The sequence below is a fragment of the Monodon monoceros genome, unplaced genomic scaffold, assembly GCF_005190385.1.
Source record: "Monodon monoceros isolate NGI ecotype Baffin Bay Population unplaced genomic scaffold, NGI_Narwhal_1 Super_Scaffold_12, whole genome shotgun sequence".
Taxonomy (NCBI): Eukaryota; Metazoa; Chordata; class Mammalia; order Artiodactyla; family Monodontidae; genus Monodon; species Monodon monoceros.
The window spans coordinates 167,627,238-167,650,244 of record NW_021703768.1 but is presented as its reverse complement, the minus strand read 5'-3'; the positions used below and the strand labels follow the sequence as shown (position 1 = coordinate 167,650,244).

The window sequence follows — 23,007 nt, the reverse complement described above, 5'->3', positions numbered from 1 at the left end:
TTTACCCATCTGTGGCATGTGTGGGTTGGGCACCTAGATTAACTAATTTCGCACCTAAGGAAGGGAACTGGGCTGGATCTGCCCAGGAAGGAGGCAGGGAAGTTGCCCCAGACAAAAGTCAAGTTCTCCTTCAAGGTATTTCTCCCATGAGACCCTGGGAGGGATAATAGCCCACTATTGTGCTCTGTGCCCTAAGCCCAGCCCTAGAAACTGTGAAAACCAGACAGACCCGGACCTGCCCTCAGGCTCACTTCACTATCTGGTCTGGCAGGGAGGCAATTAATCATTATGGATAACAAAGAAAACCAAGGCGACAGGACAGGCACAGGCTGGGGCTCCGGTGCAGGGTCGGAGGCTCTGTGTAGAGGCCAGGATGGATCAAGCAGGAATCTGAAGCGCGATGAAGACGGCTCCTGGCAGAGAACACTACAAGCGCAAAGGCCCAGAGGTGGGAGTGAGTCAAGCTGTTTATGGCCCCAAGGGCGTGGCTGGGTGCAGTGAGGAGGGAGGGGGATGGCAGGGCAGTCAGCTGGGGTCAGATCACAGCGGAGTCTGATGGATGCTTTTTAACACCCCTGAGGCTGTCATGAGTGGAGGCGTGGGGCAGTGCCCAGGTCAGACCCGGGCCAGTGTCCTTAGTAGGATACAAACCCCAGAAGGTAGAGCTTTGGGGATAGATTTAAGAGGACACTTGCATCTCTGTAATCCCGTCACAAGCCCTGGCACAAAAATGGCTTTGGTACGATTTTGTTGACTTTAATTCAGTCACCCACAGACACTTCTTGGGCACTTCCTGTGTGCAGGGCATTGGGGACACAGCAGGGGACAGAGCAGACCCAGTCTCTGCCTGGTGGAGCCAACAGTCTAGTGGGGGAGATGACAATAAATAAACTATTATCGAATCAGTGTTTCAGTGGCCCTCAGTGCCAGGCTGCTAGGAGAAACGCTGAGTCTGGGAGGGATGCGTGGAGGAAGTGACTTTGATACTGAAATCCAAGGACAAGTAGAATTAACCAGAGAGTGATCTGGAGGCGTGGGGAGTTCTGGCAGAGGAACAGCCCAGGCAAAGGCTGAGAAGCTGGGCAAGGTCACAGTGTTCCTGAGAAGGACAGGGTGGCAGGGAAAAGGTGTGCTGAGATGTTTGGAGGCATCAGTGGGGCCTTGTGGGTGGAGGGAAGAGGTATGAGGTGTGTCCTCAGCACAGTGGGAGCCAGAGCAGGCTTGTGGCAGGAAGTGCTGCATGGGAGCTTAGCCATAGTATTTTTCTTTCATTTCCTGGGTGGCTTCAGCAGAGAAGAATGCAAACGTGTACTCCCATCCCTGGCCCTGAGAGGGAGGTTCCTGTCCTCCAGGAAGGACAGTGAGTCTCTAGGCCCCTGACAACTCTATGGTCACTGTGGTATGTTGAGAATGAGCAGGAGGGGAACAGAGTCAGGACAAAGGTGGCACCACCAGTCCCAGATAGGAGCATGTGACGTCTCCATGAGGAGATTCCAGGAAGCAGAGCCCAGAATTTGCCCAAGAATAAACTGGAGGGCTTCCCTGGTGGCGCAGTGGTTGAGAATCTGCCTGCCAATGCAGAGGACACGGGTTCGAGCCCTGGTCTGGGAAGATCCCACATGCCGCGGAGCAACTAGGCCCGTGAGCCACAACTACTGAGCCTGCGCGTCTGGAGCCTGTGCTCTGCAACAAAAGAGGCCACAATAGTGAGAGGCCCGCGCACTGCGATGAAGAGTGGACCCCGCTTGCCGCAACTAGAGAAAGCCCTCGCACAGAAACGAAGACCCAACACAGCCAAAAATAAATAAATAAATAAATAAAATTTTAAAAAAGAATAAATTGGAAACTTCAGTGATGCAAATATCCCAAATTTTCTCGAGACAAAAAGCCATAAATACAAAGGATAAACAAATGGAACTGGAAACAAAGGTAAGCTCATGTCATGGATAAAATATCTTCATAATATAAGCAACTCCTAGAAGACAATAAGAAAATGCCAATGACTTAGCAGGATATGAATCCAGAAATCACAGAAAATGAAATACAAATGGCTGTTAAACCCAGAAAAAGATGCTCAGCCTCACTCATAACAAGAGAAATGCAAATTAAAAGCAGGATTGACCCTTGAATAACATGGGGTTGCACTGTGAGGGTCCACTTATACACAGATTTTTTTCAATAAATATGTACTACAGTACTACACATTCTGCAGTTGGTTAAATCAGTGGGCCCTCAGATATGGAGGGCTGAATATAAAGTTATGCATGGATTTTTGAATGCATGGGGTCAGCACCCCTAACCCCCCACGTTGTTCAAGGATCAACTGTATAGTGAAACCATATGATTTTTTTTAATGGATGCAGGAAATGATAAAATTCAACACCTATTCATGATAAAAAGTCTTAGCAAACCATGTGCAAATGGGAACTTCCTCGATCTGATAAGGAATACCTACCAAAGAAATCTACAGGTAATATTATACTTAATGTAAAAGACTGAATTGTGTCCTCCTGAGACTGGGAAAAAGACAAGGATGTCCATTCTAACCTCTTCTATTCAACATTGTTCTGGAGGTCATAACCATTGCAATGAGGCAAGAAAAATAAATAAAATGTTTAAAGGTTGGAAAGGAGGAGGTAAATTTGTCCCTGTTTGCAGATAATATGATTGTTTATATAAAAATCCAAGGGAATCTATGACAACTACTAGAACTAATAAATGAAGTTAGCAAGTTCACAAGTTAAAAAATTAATGTGTAAAGTTCAGTTGAATTTTTATATACTAGCAGGAAACAACTGAAAATGAAAACAATCTTAAATGCCATCTGCAGTAACACCAAAAAGATAAAATACCTAGGAATAAATCTAACAAAAGAAGTCTAAGATTGTTATACTAAAAGCTACAGATATTGCTGAGAGAAATTCATGAATACATAAATAAATGGAAAGAAATACCGTGTTCATGGGTTGGAAGACTCAATGTTATTAAAACATCAATTGTCCCCAAAATGGTCTACAGAGTCAATGTAATTCCAATCTAAATTCAGCAGAATTTTTTTTTTATAGAAACTGGCACTGACTTTAAAATTCATATAGAATTGCAAAGGGCCAAAGTGACTTTTAAAAAGAAGATAAAATCAGAGGACTTATTCTACCTGACTTCTAGGCTTATTATAGAGCTAGAGTAATCAAGACAATTTGGTATTGGTGAAAAGATAGAGAGGTAGATCAATAAAACAGAATAGATTACACTAATGGACTCATATAAATATAACCAGTTGATTGTTGACACAGATACTAAGGCAACTAAATGGAGGAAAGGAAAGTTTTTTCAACAAACAGTACTGGAACAACTAGACATCATATGGGAAACAATTAACATCAACGCTTACCTCACACCATACATAAAGTTAACTCAAAATGGATCACAGACCTGAATGTATAACCTAAAGGTATAAGACATCTAGAAAAAAACATAGAAGAAAAATTTTTGCAAACCGTGGTAGGCAAAGTTGTCTCAGCTAGAAAACATTGATAAGTTAGAATTCATCATTTTGCTCTTCAAAAGACACACAGAGGGACTTCCCTGGTGGTCCAGTGGTTAAGACTTCACCTTCCAATGCAGGGGGTGTGGGTTCAATCCCTGGTCAGGGAGCTAAGATCCCACATGCCTCATGGCCAAAACACCAAAACATAAAACAGAAACAATATTGTAACAAATTTAATAAAGACTTTAAAAATGGTCCACATCAAAAAAAAAATCTTAAAAAGAAAAAAAAATCTTTTTAAAAGACACCACTGAGAAAACAGAAAGGCAAGACATAGATCAGGAGAAAATATTTGCAATGCATATATTAAATAAACAAAATACCTGTATCCAGAATATATCAATAACTCTAACAACTCAATAATAAAAGACAAACAACTCAATAAGAAATTGGGCAACAGATTTGAACAGACACTTCACCAAAGAGGACGTATGAATGGCCAACAAGCACATGAAAAGATGCTCAACATTGCTAGCCATCAGGGAAACGCAAGTCAAAACCACATGAAGATACCACCTCACACCCACTAGAATGGGAAAAATTTTAAAAGACCGACAATAACAAGTGTTGACAATGCATTGCTGGTGGGAACGCAAAATGATGCAGCCACTATGGAAAAGAGTTTGGCGGTTTCTTAAAGCTGAACATAGAATTACACTCTGACCCAGCCATTCCACTCCTAGGTATTTAGAGAAAATAAAATGGATGTCCACGCAAGGCCTTGTATTCCACCATGCATTGAAGCTTTATTTGTAATAGTCTTAAACGGAAAACAACCTAAAAGTTCATCAGCAGGTGAATGAATGAACAAGCTGTGGTCCAGCCATCCAGTGCAATACAACTCAGCGATAAAAGGGAATGAACTATTGATAGAAACAACGACATGGAACAATCTCTGAATCATGATGCTGTGTGAGAGAAGACAAGCACGAAGCTTCCATATAAAATTCTGGACCGTGCAAACTCATCTTAGTGACAGAAACAGGGTTGCCTGGGGATGAAAGTGGAGAAAAAGCACAGCAAAGGGGTGCAAGACACTGTGGGGGATGGCGTTCATGATTTTTTTTAAATGAATTTATTTATTTTTGGCTGCATTGGGTCTTCGTTGTTGGGTCTTCGTTGCTGCATGCGGGCTTTCTCTAGTTGCAGCGAGCGGGGGCTACTCTTCGTTGCAGTGTGCGGGCTTCTCATTGCAGTGGCTTCTCGTTGTGGAGCACGGGCTCTAGGTGCGCGGGCTTCAGTAGTTGTGGCACGTGGGTTCAGTAGTTGTGGCTTGCAGGCTCTAGAGCACAGGCTCAGTAGTTGTGGTGCATGGGCTTAGTTGTTCCGCACATGTGGGATCTTCCTGGTCCAGGGCTCGAATCCGTGTCCCCTGCATTGGCAGGCCGATTCTCAACCACTGCACCACCTGGGAAGCCCGGTGTTCATGATCTTGATCGAAGTCATGATTTCATAGATTTACACACTTGTCAAAACTATGTAAAATGTGCATTTTAAATAAGTGCAATTTTGTGGACTCCAATTATACTTCAGTCAAGCCGAAAAGATGGGTGGTAGGGAGGAAGGAATACCAAAGGGCTGTTTCCCACCTGTCAGACCATCACAGATGAAAAGTGTGAGAACTTGGTGTATTCTTGAGGGTCTGCAGGAACAAATTCTCATTTGCTCTGTCAAGAGTGGAAATGAGGGAATTCCCTGGTGGTCCAGCGGTTAGGACTCCTCGTTTCCACTGCTGTGGGCTTGATCCCTGGTTGGGGAACTAAGATCCTACAAGCCGTGTAGCACAGCCAAAAAAAAAGTGGAAATGACCCAGCCCAATGGAAGGGACCAGACGAAGCTGAAGAAATCACCCTGAAACTCAGCAAGTCTCCTTCTAGCAAATAAGCCTTCCAGGAATGATACCTATGCAGTGTTATTTATTCATCAAAGCACTCTTATAACAGCAATCAGTTGGAAACAACCTAGATGTCCAGCCACAGGGGATTCACTGAATAGAGTATGGCCAGTCTCAGCATGGAATATTATGCAAATATACAAAAGAATAAGGTAGCCCCAATGCTGACAGTGTGGGAAGACCTCCCAGATATTCTGTGAGGGAAAAAGCAAGGCGCAGGAAGTCTGGGCAGGAAGCTTCAGTTTGTATAGAAAGAGAAGAGACAATGAAGATTTCCTCGTATTGGTGAAGACTCTCTTTGCAGGGAAACATAAACAACTTGTTCCCATGGTGCGCGGGCTTCTCATTGTGGTGGCTTCTCTTGTTGCGGAGCACGGGCTCTAGGCGCGCGTGCTTCAGTAGTTGTCGCGTGCAGGCTTCAGTAGTTGTGGTGCACAGGCTCACTTGCTCCAAGCATGTGGGATCTTCCCGGACCAGGGATTGAACCCACGTCCCCTGCATTGGCAAGCAGATTCTTAACCACTGTGCCACTAGGGAAGCCCCCCACTGAGGCTTTTGACACATAATAATTCATTTAATCCTCAAAACAACCTCAGAGGTGTGCACTGTGATTCCCATTTACAGATGGGAAAATTGAAGCTGGGGGAAGTGGAGCCTCCAGCTTGCTTTGCTTCCCCACCTCACAACGCCCTAGGACTCCCCCACTCCAAATTAGGCTGAGAAAGGGAAATGGGGGTTTGGTCCCTGGGCGTGGGTTGGGGGGTGATAGCTGCACGGAGCCCACACGGAAGCTCTCACCTTCCTCACTTAATTTTTCTCCCTAGCACACACCACGCTCTGCTGTGGCATGCATTTTTCTTATTTATCTTGTTTTTGTCCATTTCCCCCATTAGTATGTCAGCTCCCCCAGGGCTGGAGTTTTTGGTTAACCTTGTCAGGGCTGTGTCCCAGCTCCCGATACACAGTAAGCACTGATGAATGAATAAATGAATGAATGAATGAATGAATTTGGCGGAGGAGCCTTAGGAAGTTGGGAGCAGGGACAATTGGGGACAGGAGAGGAGGGGTCAGAAGGCTAGGGCCAGGATGGGGTGGCACCTGGGGTACAAGGGAGTGGATGTCTTGGGGACGTTTTGGGGACAAAAAGAAAGGAGCAGAACTCCTGCCAGCCGGGCACTGGAAGGATGGAGGTGCCAGTAGCCGAGATGGAGAAGGGGGTGGGCAAGATAGGGGAGCTCCGAAGGTGACAGTCAAGATAGGAGGGGCTACTTGGTGATGCAAGCCGCGGTGCACCCCAGAAGCCTGGATTAACAAACTGTTCCCAGGTGCTCAGGGGCCGCCTCTCGAACCAGGAACCTGGCTGCACCTAATTGAATGGTGATGACAGAAACGGAGGGACGCCTGGCTTGAGATCCCCGGTCCAGCACCAGCTTATCCGGCTCGGGTTCCGGCATGGCGCGAGGTGGCGGAGCCGGGAGGGGTGCGCAGGCGCAAAAGGGTGGGTCAGGGGCGCGGCGGAGACCATGGCAAAACTTGCCAGGCAGGACCAAAATGCCAAAAAAAAAAAAAAAAGCTTTTTAGGCAGAACACACACACACACCCCACACGTTCGTTCCTCCTCCTAGTTGCAGGGGTCACCCTGACCCAGGCTTTGGAGATAGAAGCGCCAGGTCCCAAGGCCAGGGCTCTGCTGTGACCCTACCTCTCTACTTCATCCTCCTCCCCTTTCCCTTCTCCTCCCCTGTCCTTCTTACTTCCCTTTCTCTGGACCCTCTCCTGCCCTCCCAGGACTTGATTTGTGCCCCAGGCTCCGGGACCTCTTTCCACCGCCTGTTCCCTCCCCACAGCCTGGGGAAACCGAGGCCTAGAGTTCAGGCACAGTGGGAAGGGCACAGCCAGCAAAGGCAGAGCCCCTGCCACCCCAGTCCAAACAATTATATGCCATTTAAACCTCCTAACAATCCTAAGAGCTGGGGACTATTATTAACCTCACATTACGGATAGGGAAACTGAGGCCCAGAGCAGTGATGCACCAGGACACATTCGGTGGGATTCGAACCTGTGCCTATCCCACACAGATATCCCCGGCTATGGGCCTCGACCCGGCAAAGACGGGCAAAGGCTCTGCTGCCACCTGGTGTACACTTGCGGCAGCGCTGTTCGGGTGGAGTCGCCTCTCGCCTGTCGGACGGCCCAAGCAAGGGGCCAGAGCCAGGAGGGTGTAGGCCTGATGCCCTGACCGCCCTTCCTGCATCATGTTCTCCGGCCAAGTTTCCCAGTTTTCACAACCTAAGTGTCCATCTGGAAGACATGGACTAACTAATCTCCTTCCCATGTTGGGCTCACGACTTCTTCAGCACAGAAAGACCCCAAAATGCAGGGGGGGGAAAGAAAAGCATTAACTGGAATGCATACAAAAAAATTAAAGACCACAGATAAAGGTAATTCTGTAATTATAAAGAACAGCATACATGCATATTTCTTCTCCTTTTGTCTCATCTGATTTTAAAAAGCGGGTGTATAAAAATATGTATTAATTTTATTTGTGGGCCTATAACATGTAGAAATGTAATATATTTGTCAATAATAGCACAAAGGAGATGAGAGGAACAAAGCTGTATTGAAGTCAGGAAATGACACCAGGTAGTAATGTTATTGAAATTGCAGTCTGGCTGCTCGCTGCTCAAAAGCCAATAAAGAGGCAAGCTAGAGCTTCCCTGGTGGCACAGTGGTTAAGAATCCACCTGCCAATGCAGGGGACACGGGTTCGAGCTCTGCTCCTGGAAGATCCCACATGTGCGGAGCAACTAAGCCTGTGCGCCACAACTACTGAGCCTGCGCTCTAGAACCCGCAAGCCACAACTACTGAGCCCGTGTGCCACAACTACTGAAGTCCACGCACCTAGAGCCCATGCTCCACAACAAGAGAAGCCACCGCAATGAGAAGCCCACTCACCTCAACGAAGAGTAGCCCCCGCTCACCGCAACTAGAGAAAGCCCACGCTTAGCAACGAAGACCCAACGCAGCCAAATTAATTAATTAATTATTTTAAAAAAGTGAAATACCACTTCACACCTGTTAAAATGGCTAGCATCAAAAAGACAAGAATGGGACTTCTCTGGCAGTCTAGCAGTTAAAACTCCGTGCTTCCACTGCAGGGGGTGTGGGTTCGATCCATGGTCAGGGAACTAAGATAGCACATGCCTGCTGTGCGCCCAAAAAAAAAAAAAAAAAGACAAGAGATAACAATTGGAGGTGAGAATTGATGAAGTCACTATGGAAAACAGTATGTAGGTTCCTTAAAAAAATTAAAATTAGAACTACCATATGATCCAGCAATTCCACCTCTGTATATTTAACTGACGGAAAACAATAACACTCACTCAAAAAGATATTTGCACTCCCATTTCATTGCAGCATTATTTACAATAGCTAGGACATGGAAGCAACCTATGTGTTCATCAACAGATGACTGTATAAACAAAATGTGGAATATGTATACAAGGGACTATTAGCCATTGAAAAGAAGGAAATCCTGCTATTTCCAACAACATGGATGGACCTTGAGGGTATTATGCTTAGTGAAATAAGTCACACAGAGAAAAACAAATACTGTATGATCCCCACTTACATGTAGATACCACACGTAAGTTCCATTTATATGTGGAATCTAAAAAAAATGAACTCATAGAAACAGAACAGATTGGTGGTTGCCAGAGGTGGGGGTGGGGTAGGGGAGATGGGTGAAGGGAGTCAAAAGGTACAAACTTCCAGGGACAAGATAAATAAGTTCTGGGGATGTAATGTACAGCATGATGACTATAGTTAACAATACTGTATTGTATATTTGAAATTTGCTGAGAGAATAGATCTTAAAAGTTCTCAACACAAGGGAAAAAAACTGTAACTACGTCAGGTAATGGATGTGTTAACGAAACTTATTGTAGTGATAATTTCACAATATATACGTATATCAAATCCTTATATTGTACACCTGGAACTAATACAGTGTTATGTGTCAACTATATCTCAATAAAACTGGGGAAAAAAAGAAGGAAAGCAGTAAAGGAAGAATAGAGGAAAGACAAAAAAGACGTAGGACACAGAAAAACAAAAAGTAAAATGGCAGATGTACTGTTGTTAAGGTGACAACACTCCCCCAATTGATCTACAGATTCAAAACAATCCCTGTCAAAATCCCAGCTGGCTTCTTTGCAGAAATTGATAAGTTAATCCTAAACTTCATATGAAAATCTAAGGGACCCCAAATAGCTTTTTTGATCTTGAAAAACAAGATCAAAACTGTAGAATTCACACTTCCCAATTCAAAACTTACTACAAAGCTACAGCAATCAAAACAATGTGGTACTGGCATAAAGGTGGATATATAGATCAATGGAATAAAATTAAGAATCCAGAAATAAACACATTTATCTTTGACAAGACAATTCAAAGGGGAAAGAATAATCTTTTCAACAAATGGTGCTGGAACAACTGAATATCCTCATGTGAAAGAATGAAGTTGGACCGTTGTTTCATATCACACATAAAATTAACTCAAAATGGATCAAAAGCCTAAATATAAGAGCTAAAATTATAAAAGTATTAGAAGAAAACATAGACATAAACATAACTCTGTATTAGGCAGTAGTTTCTTAGCCATAACACCACAAGCACAAGCAGCAAAAGAAAAAATAGATAAGTTGGACTTCAAAATTAAAAACTTTTATGCTTCAAAGGACTCCATCAAGACAGTGAAACGTTAACCCACAGAATGAAAAAAAATTTGCAAATCATATATCTGATAAGAAACTATGAATCTCTAGAATATATGAAGAACCCTTACAACTCAATTATTTTTTTAAAAAACCACTCAATTTAAAAATGGGCAAAGAATTTGAATAGACATTTCTCCGAAGAAGATATACATATGGCCAATAAGCACAGGAAAAGATGCCCAATATCATTAGTCATCAGGGAAAAGCAAATAAAAAATACAATGAGGTACCACTTCACACCCACTAGGATGGTTATAACAAAAGACAAATAATTAAAAGCGTCAGTGAGGAAGTGGACTTGGAGCCCTCACACATTACTGATGGGAATGTAAAATGATGCAGGAATTTTATAAAATACTCTGGCAGTTAAACATAGAATTACCATGTGACCCAGCAATTCCACCTCTAGCAATACCCAAGAGAAATTAAAACATACATGGACACAAAGATTTGCACGCAACTGTCATTATTTACAATAGCCAAAAAGTGGAAACCACGAAAATGTCCATCAACTGAAGAATGGATGAACAAAATATATCTACACAATAGAATATTATTCAGCCATAAAAAGAAATGAAGTACTGATCCATGGTATAATGTGAATGAACCTTGAAAATATATGCTAAGTGAAAGAAGCCAATCACAAAAGATCTCACTTTGTATGATTCCAATTATGTAAAATGTCTAGAATAGGGAAATCCATAGAGGTAGAAAGTAGATTGTTAGTACCCCTGGGATGGGGAAGGGGGAGAGAATGGAAAGTGACTGCTAAGGGTAAGGGGCTTCTTTGGGGGATTATGGAAATGTTCTAAATTTTACGGTGATGTTGCACAACTGTGTGCGTGTGTATATATATATATATATATATATCTACATACACACACATATATATATATCTGTAAATGCAATTTAAAAAACCATTGAATTGTACAATTTAAATGTGTTAATTGTATGGCATGTGAACTATATCTTAATTAAGCCATTATTAATTTTTTACTTAATAAAAAAAATTCTAATTGGGCTCATTTGTCACCTCCTCCAAGAGCCCTCCCTCCTAAGATAAACCCTCCAATTTACCCTCTTTCCTCTTTGCTTTTCTTCACAGCCTGACATCGTGAGTTCTTTCCTTTTCCATTCTCCGTTTCCCCTCCAGGACAGCCTCTTTTTGCCCCAACAAATTGCTAAGCCCGGAGCCCCTCAAAGGTGGGGCTGCACCTTGATCAGTTCTAGCGCCTCCCCCCGCCCCGCCCCACCCCCCCCGTCCCCCGCTGCCCCAGGATGTGTACTGGAAGCAAGCAGATGGGGTCTGAATATCTGCTACTATGAAACACAAATCAGACACCCCTCCATAATAATAATAACTACCACTCCATCTCTTAATGAACGTTAGCGATTGTTAATCGCTCTGTCCCTGGCGTTTTACTTTTTTTTTAGTTTATCTAATTTTTCTTTTTTTTTTTAGTTTATTTTTACTGGATCTTTACTGCTGCGCGCGGGCTTTCTCTAGTTGTGCCGAGCAGGGGCTACTCTTCATTGAGGTGCGCAGGCTTCTAATTGCGGTGGCGTCTCTTGTTGCGGAGCACGGCCTCTAGGTACACGGGCTTCAGTAGTTGTGGCACGCGGGTTCAGTAGTCGTGGCTCGCAGGCTCTAGAGCGCAGGCTCAGTAGTTGTGGTGCACGGGCTTAGATGCTCCGCGGCATGTGGGATCTTCCCGGACCAGGGCTTGAACCCGTGTCTCCTGCATTGGCAGGTGGATTCTTAAACACTGCGCCACCGGAGAAGCCCTATTTTATCTAATTATTGTAACATTTCTAGGAGGAAAAACACCAGTATTATTCCCATTTAACAGAAGAGAACTCGAGAACTCCGTTAACACACCTCCGGGAGAAAAGAGACCCGAAGTGGGAAGAAGCGCCGCGACCTCATCATAGCCCCTGGACCACCCGAGGTCCGCTTCTACCTACATAAGGATCCCGGGTAAGTGGAACCCGGAACTGGCCACCGAGACCTCCCGGCGTATCTACAACGCCCGGCATGCGCGCGCGCCGACGCTCCCTTACGTCGCGTTTGAACAGGAGTGCTAATCTCCCCCGGTCTTGGGAATTGTAGTCTCGCCGCAAACGGAGGCCGGGCTGCGAGAGTTTGGTGGATCTGGAGCCAATGAAGAAGCAGATCTTATTGAGCTCGGGGCCGACGAGCCAATGGGTTCGCGGCCTCGAATGGGAGGGACTTCCGGCCACGAAGTCGAGATGAGCGGCTGCGCGAGGCCGGTCATTTCCTTTTCGAGGGTGGCGGCGAGCGTGTATAGAGCGCTATGAAAGCCTCGGGCACGGTAAGACAATCGTGGTGGGGCAGGGAGTCGGGAAACGCGAAGCGGACCGAATCGTGGGCCACGGGAGGAGGCATGGGACACGCGGGAAGTGCTTGTTCCGGCTAGGTCCCGCGCGCCGCCGTCCCCAGTTGCAGCCAACATGGCGGCCACTGCGGGAGCCGCGTGGGGAGGCCGGTGCATGGCCCTGGCCGGCTCGGGGATCGCGGAGGCCGGGGAGGCCGAGTCTCCTTTCCAGGGGAAGGGACAAGTTGCACGGCGTGGAAACACGCGCCGCGGGACCTCATCGAGCTTCCGAGCCTCAGTTTCCTCGTCAGCAAAGTGGACAGGGTGGTGGGAGGGGGGGGGGGGGGGGGGGGCAATAGAATTCTGTTTCTCCTGGCATGGCTGTGAGAGAAATAGAAGTTTATAAGTTCGAGCTGACATGGAGAGTGCTAGCCTTATCGCTGTGGAGAGTCCTGGGCAAAATCAGAGGGTGTTAATAGCACAGAGATGGAAGAGTAGGCCCTGGGGAGAAACAGTATGGGTGGGTCATTTTCAGCTTTCCAGCCCCAGTTTCCACACTGGAAAAGGGACCGACCGCATCGGTATCCCTTCCTGAATGGATGGTCCGGGAGGCCGATGAGTCAGGTTGACAGAAGTAGGAACCGAGTTTGTGAGGTTTGGAGTTATTTTCTATTGATATTAGTAAGATGGTGACGGGTCATCTTATGGAGATGGTTCCTTTCTAGTATAGCACAGGATTTGGACCTGGCAGACATCTTCACCTTTTGCATCTGTGTAAACAGGGAGCTTACACTTGGGAGTCCAAACCCCTTGGACAGCAGCTGGGAAAACTGAGGCAGCTGCAAGTCATGACAGCAGTGCAGGGAGCCCAGAGCTGGGCAGGGAACTGGATTCTTGTCCTGGTTCTGCCTGGAGTTGGCTGTGAGATCCCAGGCTGGTTACTGTCTCTGGGGTCTGGAATGAAAGAGGATCTTGGCAAGTTACTGTGAGCTGCAGAGATGCTCTGGAGGAAGGAGACAGCTTGACTGTTCCAGGCCAGCCCATAGAAAGGGAGAGGAAGGGAGCGGTTGCGACGCTCACCCAGCTTTCCTGAGCCAGGGCCAAGGGCACACAGGCACCTTGGTTAATCCTCCCCACTCTCACTCCCTTTTATGTGGAAGGTTCAGACAGTGGCATGACCCACAGTCAGCCAGATTTCGCACGGAGGCCCTGGGGTGGGACTTGCCCTTCTCCGTCCCCTGATCCAGTTGTCAACAGGCTTGGGAAGGGGAACAGAGTGAGTCTCCAGTTACCTCTGGGCTTTGGGTGCTGGCCCCACCTCACCCCCGTTCTCTTTCAGCTTCGAGAATACAAGGTGGTGGGGCGCTGCTTGCCGACCCCCAAGTGTCGCACGCCGCCCCTCTATCGCATGCGGATCTTTGCGCCTAACCATGTTGTTGCCAAGTCCCGCTTCTGGTACTTTGTATCTCAGCTGAAGAAGATGAAGAAGTCTTTAGGGGAAATTGTCTACTGTGGACAGGTATGGGGTGTTTGAGGCTGGGTGGGATCCGGAGAGGATTTACACCCTCCCATGGGGCATCTGTCACCCCACAGAGTTAGCAGACTTTACAAACTCTGGCCTGTTTACTTGTGCTCTTCAGGCCCTAGGTTGGGATGGAATAGGTGGCTCGGTGCCCTTTTCCTAACGAGAATGCCCAAGGCCCAGGGAAGCCCTGCTGGGACCCCTTGGTTGAGGCTGGGCCTCGTCTGTAAAGTGGTGGGGAGATGCTGGACTCTGCATTGTGAGGCTGCGTTGGGCAGCAGATGGTTTTTGGCCCAGATGGTCCCAGGAGAGTTGTGTTGAGGGGTGGTCTGGAGCTGTGTCGGTCCCCACGGGGGAAGCATCTCGGCCTGGACTGCTCTGCACCCCTGCTGTTGCCATGGGAATTCCCCTTGCACAGCACATTTCCCCTCAGATGTCTGAAGGTGCAGGGACTGGGAAACAGGCAAGAGAGGCCTGGGGGCTGGGCTGTCCTTTGGAGCGGCAGGGCGGGGCGGGAGCAGAGGTTCAGGGATGGAGGGGGTCTGATTGAAGCTCACTTGCTGCTCTCGCCTCAGCTGGTCTCCTCTCTTTGGCAGGTGTTCGAAAAATCGCCCCTGCGGGTGAAGAACTTCGGCATCTGGCTGCGCTATGACTCCCGCAGTGGCACCCACAACATGTACCGGGAGTACCGGGACCTGACCACAGCCGGCGCTGTCACCCAGTGCTGTAAGCCACCGGGTCCCTCCTTTAGGCTCACAGGGCAGGCACTTGCGGCTCAGTCTGGCATCCTTCCTGCCAGACTGAGGCAGGACAAACGCAAGAGCTTCCTTGGGGGCAGGCGGGAGTCCCAGGGATGGTGACAGGGGAGGCACAGGAGGTGTTGCTTTGGGGGCAGGAGGAGTGGAGAGGATGCCCCAAGCACACCTTTTTCTGGAACCTTGGCAGCAAGTGGACTTAGGAGATTGGAGGGAGGGTACTCGAGTCATTCCTGAGCTGGTCCAGTCGCCCACCACCAACTGCATCTGGAACCTCCTTCTTGAGGTTTGAGGTCAGCCCCTTGTGTAGAGGCAGCTGCTGCTCAGAACCTAATCCAGCCCCTGTCCAGTGCTGGGACCTGCCATTCGCAGCCCCAGGTGCTCCCGGGGTGGGTCACCTACCAGGACCAGAGCCCAAGCACCTAAACCCAAGAACTGCTGTTTCTTGTAACAGCAGTTTAAACAGAGGTGCTAACAGCAAGTGGATCTTGTCGCCTTTGGGGGCCTGCAGCCATGCCCCTCAAAGTGAATTTGGAGGTTCTACACACTTGTTAGCCAGTACCTGCCGGGACCAGGTGCTGTGGCCGCTTGTTCCCCAAGTGCCCCCATTCCTGATCCTTGTAGACCGAGACATGGGCGCCCGGCACCGTGCCCGGGCCCACTCGATCCAGATCATGAAGGTGGAGGAGATCGCAGCCAGCAAGTGCCGCCGACCAGCAGTCAAGCAGTTCCACGTGAGTGCCCTCGGGGCCCTGCTGGGCAGGCTGGGCTGAGGGGGCGGCTGGCCTGGCAGCTCCTCCAGACTTGGGAGATGCAGTAAAGCACCGGGTTTGACGCAGGAGCCCAGTGGGGGTGGCTACACCTCAGTGGTCCCTGGGAGACAAGGTTAAGAGCCTCCCCACAACCCCCTTGCCTGCCTTTTCTTATTACAGGACTCCAAGATCAAATTCCCACTGCCCCACCGGGTCCTCCGTCGCCAGCACAAGCCACGCTTCACCACCAAGAGGCCCAACACCTTCTTTTAGATGCAGGACCTCCCTGTCCCCAGGTCTGCCCAAATAAAACTCGCTGGGAAAACCGGGCGCTCAGATACAGTTGTTTTCTTTGCACACCCTGCAGAACTCAAAAGGGTGCAGCCAAGCTGTGAGTGCTCTGGGAGGAGTCCTCTCCTCGAGTAGGACCCTGACATTGGATTCTCCAGAAGGGGAGCTCTAGGAATGGCCAGCCCCTGCCCCCCTCAGCTCTCTCAGTGCCAGCAGGCAGCTCTGTGCTGTGAGCTTCGGGATATGCTGTATGGTCACAGGTTTGGCCCCCAGATCTTTCTTACCTGCCTTGTTAGACACAGTTCTCAGCTCTGTGCCTCCCCCCGCCGCCCCCCATTTCTGTGGTGGTGAGGTGACAGCTGCACCCTGGGGGAGATCAGGTTGATGGGGTTGGTTTCATTCTGTGTGTGGCCTTCCCCACCCAGCCTACAACCCTGGTCAGGATCCTCACAGCAGGCACAAGGGGGCGTCCAAGAGGGTCATGAGCCAGCTGTGCTAGCTTGTTTCCCCTTCGCCAGCTGGGGGCCCCTTGAATGAAGCTGTCCTAATCCTGCCCAAGGAGGTCAAGGTTTCACAGTGGGCATCTGTCTCCTGGAATTCCAGGCATGAAGCTAATCCCACCCTGGCCTGAGCTCCTCAGCCAGGAGGCTGAGGCACAGCTAAGAGCTCAGATGTTGGGAACATCTGTCCTTGGTGTGTCACTCTGGGCAACCCTGGCCGTTTGAACCTTGAGTGTCCTCTTCAGAAGGTCTGGACACTGACCCCATTTGCTCAGTTGACAGGCCTTAGGGAGTCACTACTCGCAGGTGGTGGGTACGCAGGTCAACGAGGACCTGCCTTGTGTTCCAGAGAGCCGTTGATGGGGAAGAAGCTGAGGCACAAAGAGGTAGTTGAGGGGGCGGGGAGAGCAACCAGTCCTGGAGGGTGGTCCTGGATAGGGGCACAGTCTCCCCTTCCCCACCTGTGGCGGTGGGGCTAGTTGGCAGGATGATCCTGGGTGGTTTCCAGAAAACCAGCTCACTTCAGACCCCACCTGTTCTTGGAGAGGTGCCCGAGGCAGGGCTCAGGCACAGCTAGCCATCCTCATGGGAAAGACAGGCCCTGGGTCCTTGCTGGCTGCTTTGCCTGTTCCGACACCGGTGCTTCTTTCCCACCTCCTGGGCCTTTGCACTTGCTGAGCACTGTGCCTAGACTGCTCTCCACAGATCATCACTGCCTCACTGAAGGCTATAAACCATTGGGTTTCTGTCCCCCACCAGACTGAGTCTGAGAGGGCAGGGACCACGTGTGTCACTGCGTCACCGGGAGGAGTTAAGTAAGTCTGAGAAGAGTAGTGATGGCCAGTGAATATCCCTCTACCTGTATCTGCACCACGTGGGGTAAAGTCCTGGGTCTGGCAATGCTGGGTCAAATTTTTGATGTTAACTCTGCCAAAATGTCTTCCACGGATGTACCAGTTCATTCTCAACAGCACTTAATAAGAAGGGGTCATGTTTTCCTCCAGCCTTGCCCACAACTTGGGTTAGCAAGCCGGTGGCTGAAAAAAACCACACCTTAGGATTTGAATTTGCTTTTCCTTATGCGAAAGCCTTCTGCCCTGACACAAAAGTCGTTTATATGAAAGAAAAAAATCTTACGAAGTTGAACCACTTTTTAAAAGCTCTGGCATCGTTATTCCCTGGCAGTCAGGTGGTTAGGACTCCGCACTTTCACCTCTGGGACCCGGGTTCAACCCCTGGTCGGGGAACTAAGATCCTGCAAGCCATGTGGTGTGCACCCACCCCACCCCCCGAAAAAAAAGCTCAGGTATGTGGGGCAAAAGCCTGAAAAAAATCTCTACATATGTTGCAAATACTTTTTTCCTCAGGGTACTTTCTGATGTTTAAGGTGTATTTTGGGGGGCCAGGCCAAGTTTTTATGTTTCCCTAGTTGATTTCATTAACCCTGTGCTTTCTGGCAGAAATTCCTAAATATTCTCTCCTTCCTCAGTAAGAGGAATCTCCATATCTAGATGGCACCCAGAAGTTTCCCAGCCTCCTTTTAATCTAGGGATGGGCATGTGATACTAGCAGTAGTGATGTGTGCCATTTCCAGGAACTACCATCTGGCTAGAATATAGGCACAATGGCTGGTACTCCAGCAGCTGTTTTTACTCTGGGTCTGCATGACTAGAACATGAGAAGTAAACACCTTTGTAGGCTTTCCAAAGCTGGCTAGAGGTGAGGACCACTGAGCTGAACCCTCAATCTCCAGTGGGAGTTGAGATGCCAGGACCAACCAGCGCAAAGGCCCAGAGCTAGGAGGAAATGGGCCCATCCCTGTGTGGTCTGTGAGGCAGGACTGGCCACTTGGATCACTGACTCCTCTCTATGGTCAGCTGGGGCCCAGGAACAGGTCCTTGCCCGGACTCACCCGGCCAGCCCAAGGATGGGCAAGAATCTGGAACCTGAGAGGCCTGGTGGACCCCTCCCTCCTCCTCAGGTGCTGAGGCACTCCCAGGTCCCACCTCGGGGCTTGTCAAGGTGCTGGCTGTCACAGACCGGTCAGAGCTGGGAGCCCTGGGGAAGAGCCGCCCATCCCTGACCCACCCTGTACCTCACTCCTGTGTCAGGACCAAGGTGCCAGGGCAAGACGGTGGGGGTGGGGGTGGCAGGAGACCTGTAGTAGATCCTGACACCTAGAGACTCTGAGAATTGTAGGATCAGAATCCTTAGGACTTGGAATCAGAGAATCTCACAATGACAATGACCATGTCAGCCACCAGTGGTAATAAAGGTTTGCTTTTACTGAGTGCAGTTTAGATGTTCAAGGACAGATACCCAGCAGGTCATGCTAGGGCTAGAGTAGCTCATGACCTCTCGTCTCCGCCCCTTGCCCTGTCACCAGGGAGACGTGGGAACGCTGGAACCCAGGCAGCGGGCAGGAGTGGGCAGCAGACACCCACCCAGCACCCCGACATTCCTGCCCCTTTTGCTTAGACTGCTGCTGCTGGGCCTTCAGGGATCGCCCTGCTCCTCTCCCCCCATCGACAGGGGGTCCTGGGGTCCTGCGTGCCCTCCTCCCATTCCATGAGGAATCACACAGTCAGGGAAGGTGTGACTGCTTCCCCTCCCTAATCCCTGCCCTCCTCCATACTTTCTCCTCCACCACGCCCCCTGCAGGGCTTCCAACTCTGGGCCTCCCGTGCAGGAAGTCCAGAACGTGTCCTGAACCCACCCATTTCTCCCCACCCCTCAATCGCCGCCTTGGACATGGTGGGCTTTTCAGAACCTAGAACTCTCGTTAGGTCCCTCATTTGCTCCAGACTCTTTAATGGCGGCCCGCCCCCACTGACAAGCGCCCTCAAAATAAAACCCAGAACCCTCGCCAAGGCTCAAGGTCCACTGCGTCCCTCCCTGTCCTGCTCCTTCCCACCTCAGGGCCCTCCGCCCAGCTCTCTCGAAGCCTGGCTCATTCTCTGCCTGCAGGGCCCCTCCCTGAGACCCCACATTAAGTGGCCCCCCAGGCTGTCTCCATCTTTGACCTTGCTTCACTCTTGTCATCTATTAGCTTCTGAAATGGGTATTCATCTGCTGGCTTGGTCAGAGCCATGAGGCCGTGAGCGGGGTGGGTCCACCTGGATCCTGTTGTGTCCCCAGCGTCCTGTTCCTAGAACCTCCCTGGGGAGATACGACAGGTTTTGCCTGCGTTTGCATCAATTTGCATATATTTGCATTCGCTTGCTTGGCCTTGTGGGAATCCTGGATTTCCCCTTTCCCACCAGGTTTTCCAGGAGGATGCAGCAGGGGAGTAGAAGGAGGAGGAATTCGGTGTCCTCCCCATCCTCCTGGCACAGGTGAAAGGTGCACACCAGCAGGCAGCAGATGCAGGGAAGAGCAGGCTGGCTCTGCACCCTTGCGCGGAGAAAGAGTGAGAAGACGGTCCTGGGCGAAACATGAGGATGCCTGGGGGACGCTGGACCCAGCTTGGGTGACGTGTGTAGGCCAGAAGAGGCCACCAGGGGGCGGCAGAGGCTGGGGAGGGTTCCAGTGCCCTAGCAAGAAACCGGGCAAATTCTTAGATCCCTCTCGCTTATGGTGGAGGGAACCCAGCTTTTGGAGGTCGAGCTAGGACTTGAACCCAGAGGTCAGAGCCTCCAGATGACAGTGTCTGAGTTTCTTGATGGCATGACCCTAGACAAGGGACTTCCCCTTCCCCTGTACCTCTGGTCTCCTCATTTGTGCGATAGGGACATGCCAGACACTACTTCCCCAGGTAGTCCTGTCTCCATTTATTCAGGTTCATGGCCACAGACAATCCGTCCCCCGTGACCTCCCTTATACACTTAATGTCTGGCACAGCGTAGACACTCAGTGCATGTTTGGTGAAGGAACCAATGAATGGACAAAGAAATGAATGAATGAGGTACTTACTCTGTGCCAGGCTTTTGTTATGCAGGTTCAATTTACTCCTCTGAGGCAAGGGCTATTTTACCCCCATTTACAGATGGGAAAACTGAGGCCCAGAGAGAAGCAAAGACTTCCTCAAATATGTATGCATTCAGGACTTGAATGCCTCCCACTCAACTTAGCCTGAGAGTGGGGTTTGGTGATGCCCTCCCTCTAGGTTCTAGAGAAAGGGAGTGGGTCATGGTGCCAGTTGGGGGTGGTGTTTCAAGCAGAGCAAACTTTCCTTATGGGACCCTGCAACCTTGAAAGTAAACCCCACTCCTGTGGGTGAGTGAGCTCCCCGTAGCTCAAGGTGCAAAAAGCACAGTGGGGATTTGAATGGTGCAGCCACTGCTCCAGGCTGTGTGGCCTTGGGTGAGCGACATGCCATCTCAGAACCTCAGTTTCCCCACCTGTCAAAGGGAGGCATTAACAGCTTATGGTCAGCGGAAAGTGCCACACGACGCAAGGGGGGGGGGGGCATTTGGGAGCCTTCCCCGCCCCCCCCCCCCCCCCCCCCCAGCAGCCACCTACGTGTCCTGTCCCGGCTTATCCGATCGAATCCAGGGAGGAAAGGGTGCGGGTCCTGCCCGCCCCCACGTCTGGGGGCGGAGTTTTGCTGACCCGGGAGCCCAATAAATCCACAGCCCGCCACCACGAGCTGCCCCTTTAAGCCCCACCGAGACCTCCTGCAGTCAGCGCTGAGCACAGCTCCCAGGGAGAGGGACAGACGTCTGGGTGGTGGACGCACAGCTGCACCGGGCAGTCGGACCGAGTGGGAGGCCAGGTGGACGGACAGACAGACAGACGGTGGAGACAGACACGAAGACGAAGAGGAGGGACAGGGAGACAGGCGACCGCAGCAAGGAGCCACAGATTCCTTGCCCAGGGAGCCCCGGCCCGCGGGGGACCAAAGGGGACAGGCTTGCCGTGTAGCTGCCGAGGCCGAGCATCCTCCCACCTCTGCGCAGTCCTGCCTCCTCTGCCAACTTCCCTTACCCTAGACACGCGGGGTGGCTGGGAGGGCGGAGGACACGCCTGGTCCCCTCACCCGCACCTCATGGCCGCCGTCGAGGCAGGGGCGCGGGCCACGTTCGGAGCCTGGGACTACGGGGTCTTCGCTCTCATGCTGCTGGTGTCCACCGGCATCGGACTATGGGTCGGGCTAGCCCGGGGCGGGCAGCGCAGCGCCGAGGATTTCTTCACCGGCGGCCGGAGCCTGACTGCCTTGCCCGTTGGCCTCTCGCTGGCCGCCAGCTTCATGTCGGCGGTACAGGTGCTGGGCGTGCCGGCCGAGGCCTACCGCTACGGCCTCAAGTTCCTCTGGATGTGCCTGGGACAGCTGCTCAACTCTCTGCTCACTGCGCTGCTCTTCCTGCCGGTCTTCTACCGCCTGGGCCTCACCAGCACCTACCAGGTACCAGGCAGAGGCCCGGCAGCGTCAGGACCTGCCTGGCTGGGAACGCAGGGTCGCGGTGGGGGAGATCCTGAGGATTTGAGCTGCTGTGCAGGGGGCCGCAGGCGGGCTCCTTAGTGCTTTAATGTGGGGGGCCCCCGGGCGGACAGGTGGTGAGGGTTCTGGGAAGAAGCCCCAGGCACTGGGGCCAGGGGCAGGAAGGAGGAAGACGAGCCGGCGTCTGGATTCTCTTTGGTGGAAACCCGGTCAGGGCGTGGCCAGGCTCGGCCAGGAGCGCACTCACGTGCGCACAGGCACACACTTGCAACCCACATGCCTGGGCTTGCGTACACCCGAGTGCTCGCCGGGCGGCGGGCTCAGGATTCGAAATCCGACATCCCCGCCTCCTCCTACCTTCGGCAAGGGGTTGCCTCTCTGCTCGGGTTTCCCAAACGTCAAACTGGGCTAATTACAGGACCTGCCTCCAGGGCAGTGAGCAAAGTGATTAAAATCTTGACCAGTGTACGGTAGGCAGCCTGCTACAGGCACTGTCTGTATCTTGCCAAAGTTGACTCAGAGAGGCGGCAGCCCCGGGGGACGATCAGACATGAATGGGAGTGGGTGGGGCTGATGTGTACACACTTGATGGCTCAGTCCTCCTGGGCACACGCCATGTGCACAGGCGCGGGGATGGCGCGTGTGCGCAGGTGTGTGCAGGTAGGTCGGAGTGTGTGCTCCGGGCGGGAGCCCCCGTGGGCAAGAGTGCGGAGAGCGCAGTTGCCCTCCCGAGGGCGGGCAGAAGCCAAGAGGGCGAGTGAAGGACTCCAGACGCGTCGGACCCCTGGGTAAGGCCAGTCCAAGTGACCATGAGCCCTCGGCTCCTCCTTGCAGTATCTGGAGCTGCGCTTCAGCCGCGCTGTGCGGCTCTGCGGGACTCTGCAGTACCTGGTGGCTACAGTGAGTGGCCTCGGCCCCGCCCTCGCCCCCAGGGTCCAGCTCGGGTCAAATCTTTGTCGGTCCCACCCAGAGCCCTCTTCCTTCCCTCACGACGCCGCCCCGTGGGTCCCGCCCCGACCCCGCAAAGCCTTGCCTAGGCCCCGCCCACAATCCTTCTGGCCCCGCCCCCAAGAGGCTTCATCTATAATACAGGTTTGGCCCACAGGCCTCTCGCATACGCGCTACCCGAGCCCGCCGCGACCCTACATGGCCCTGCCCATCTGGCCCCAGTCACGTACCCCAACCACCCTTCTCCCCCTATCTCCTAATGCCTTCTTAACCCAGGAGCCCCCCAATCCCCCCGCCCCTACT

The 23,007-nt window shown here is 50.9% G+C and overlaps 2 protein-coding genes and 1 non-coding gene across 3 annotated transcripts in view; all 3 read left to right on the top strand.

Annotated features, from left to right (window-relative positions):
* The first annotated feature begins 12,384 nt into the window (after nt 1-12,384).
* Nucleotides 12,385-15,923, top strand: RPL18A (ribosomal protein L18a). Its single transcript, XM_029215645.1, has 5 exons — nt 12,385-12,553; nt 13,896-14,075; nt 14,675-14,804; nt 15,458-15,567; nt 15,766-15,923. Exons 1-5 carry the CDS (start codon nt 12,536-12,538, stop codon nt 15,856-15,858), a joined length of 531 nt encoding a protein of 176 aa, XP_029071478.1. The 5' UTR covers nt 12,385-12,535; the 3' UTR covers nt 15,859-15,923.
* Nucleotides 15,249-15,381, top strand: LOC114893505. Its single transcript, XR_003792924.1, has one exon. It is a non-coding gene; the product is annotated as a small nucleolar RNA SNORA68 (small nucleolar RNA).
* Nucleotides 15,924-21,333: 5,410 nt separating the features above from the next.
* SLC5A5 (solute carrier family 5 member 5) overlaps nt 21,334-23,007 on the top strand; it is a 10,960-nt gene continuing 9,286 nt past the window's right edge. The window contains exons 1-2 of the mRNA XM_029218139.1: nt 21,334-21,720; nt 22,591-22,656. Of these exons, the coding sequence (XP_029073972.1) occupies nt 21,364-21,720; nt 22,591-22,656 (423 nt within the window). The 5' untranslated portion in view covers nt 21,334-21,363. The remainder of the gene's footprint in view (nt 21,721-22,590; nt 22,657-23,007) is intronic.

What these genes read in the sequence shown, in the direction of transcription:
- RPL18A (XM_029215645.1), top strand. An exon ending in AAATTGTCTACTGTGGACAG is followed by an intron (nt 14,076 to 14,674) that starts GTATGGGGTGTT and finishes TCTCTTTGGCAG; the next exon opens with GTGTTCGAAAAATCGCCCCT. An exon ending in CAGCAGTCAAGCAGTTCCAC is followed by an intron (nt 15,568 to 15,765) that starts GTGAGTGCCCTC and finishes TTCTTATTACAG; the next exon opens with GACTCCAAGATCAAATTCCC.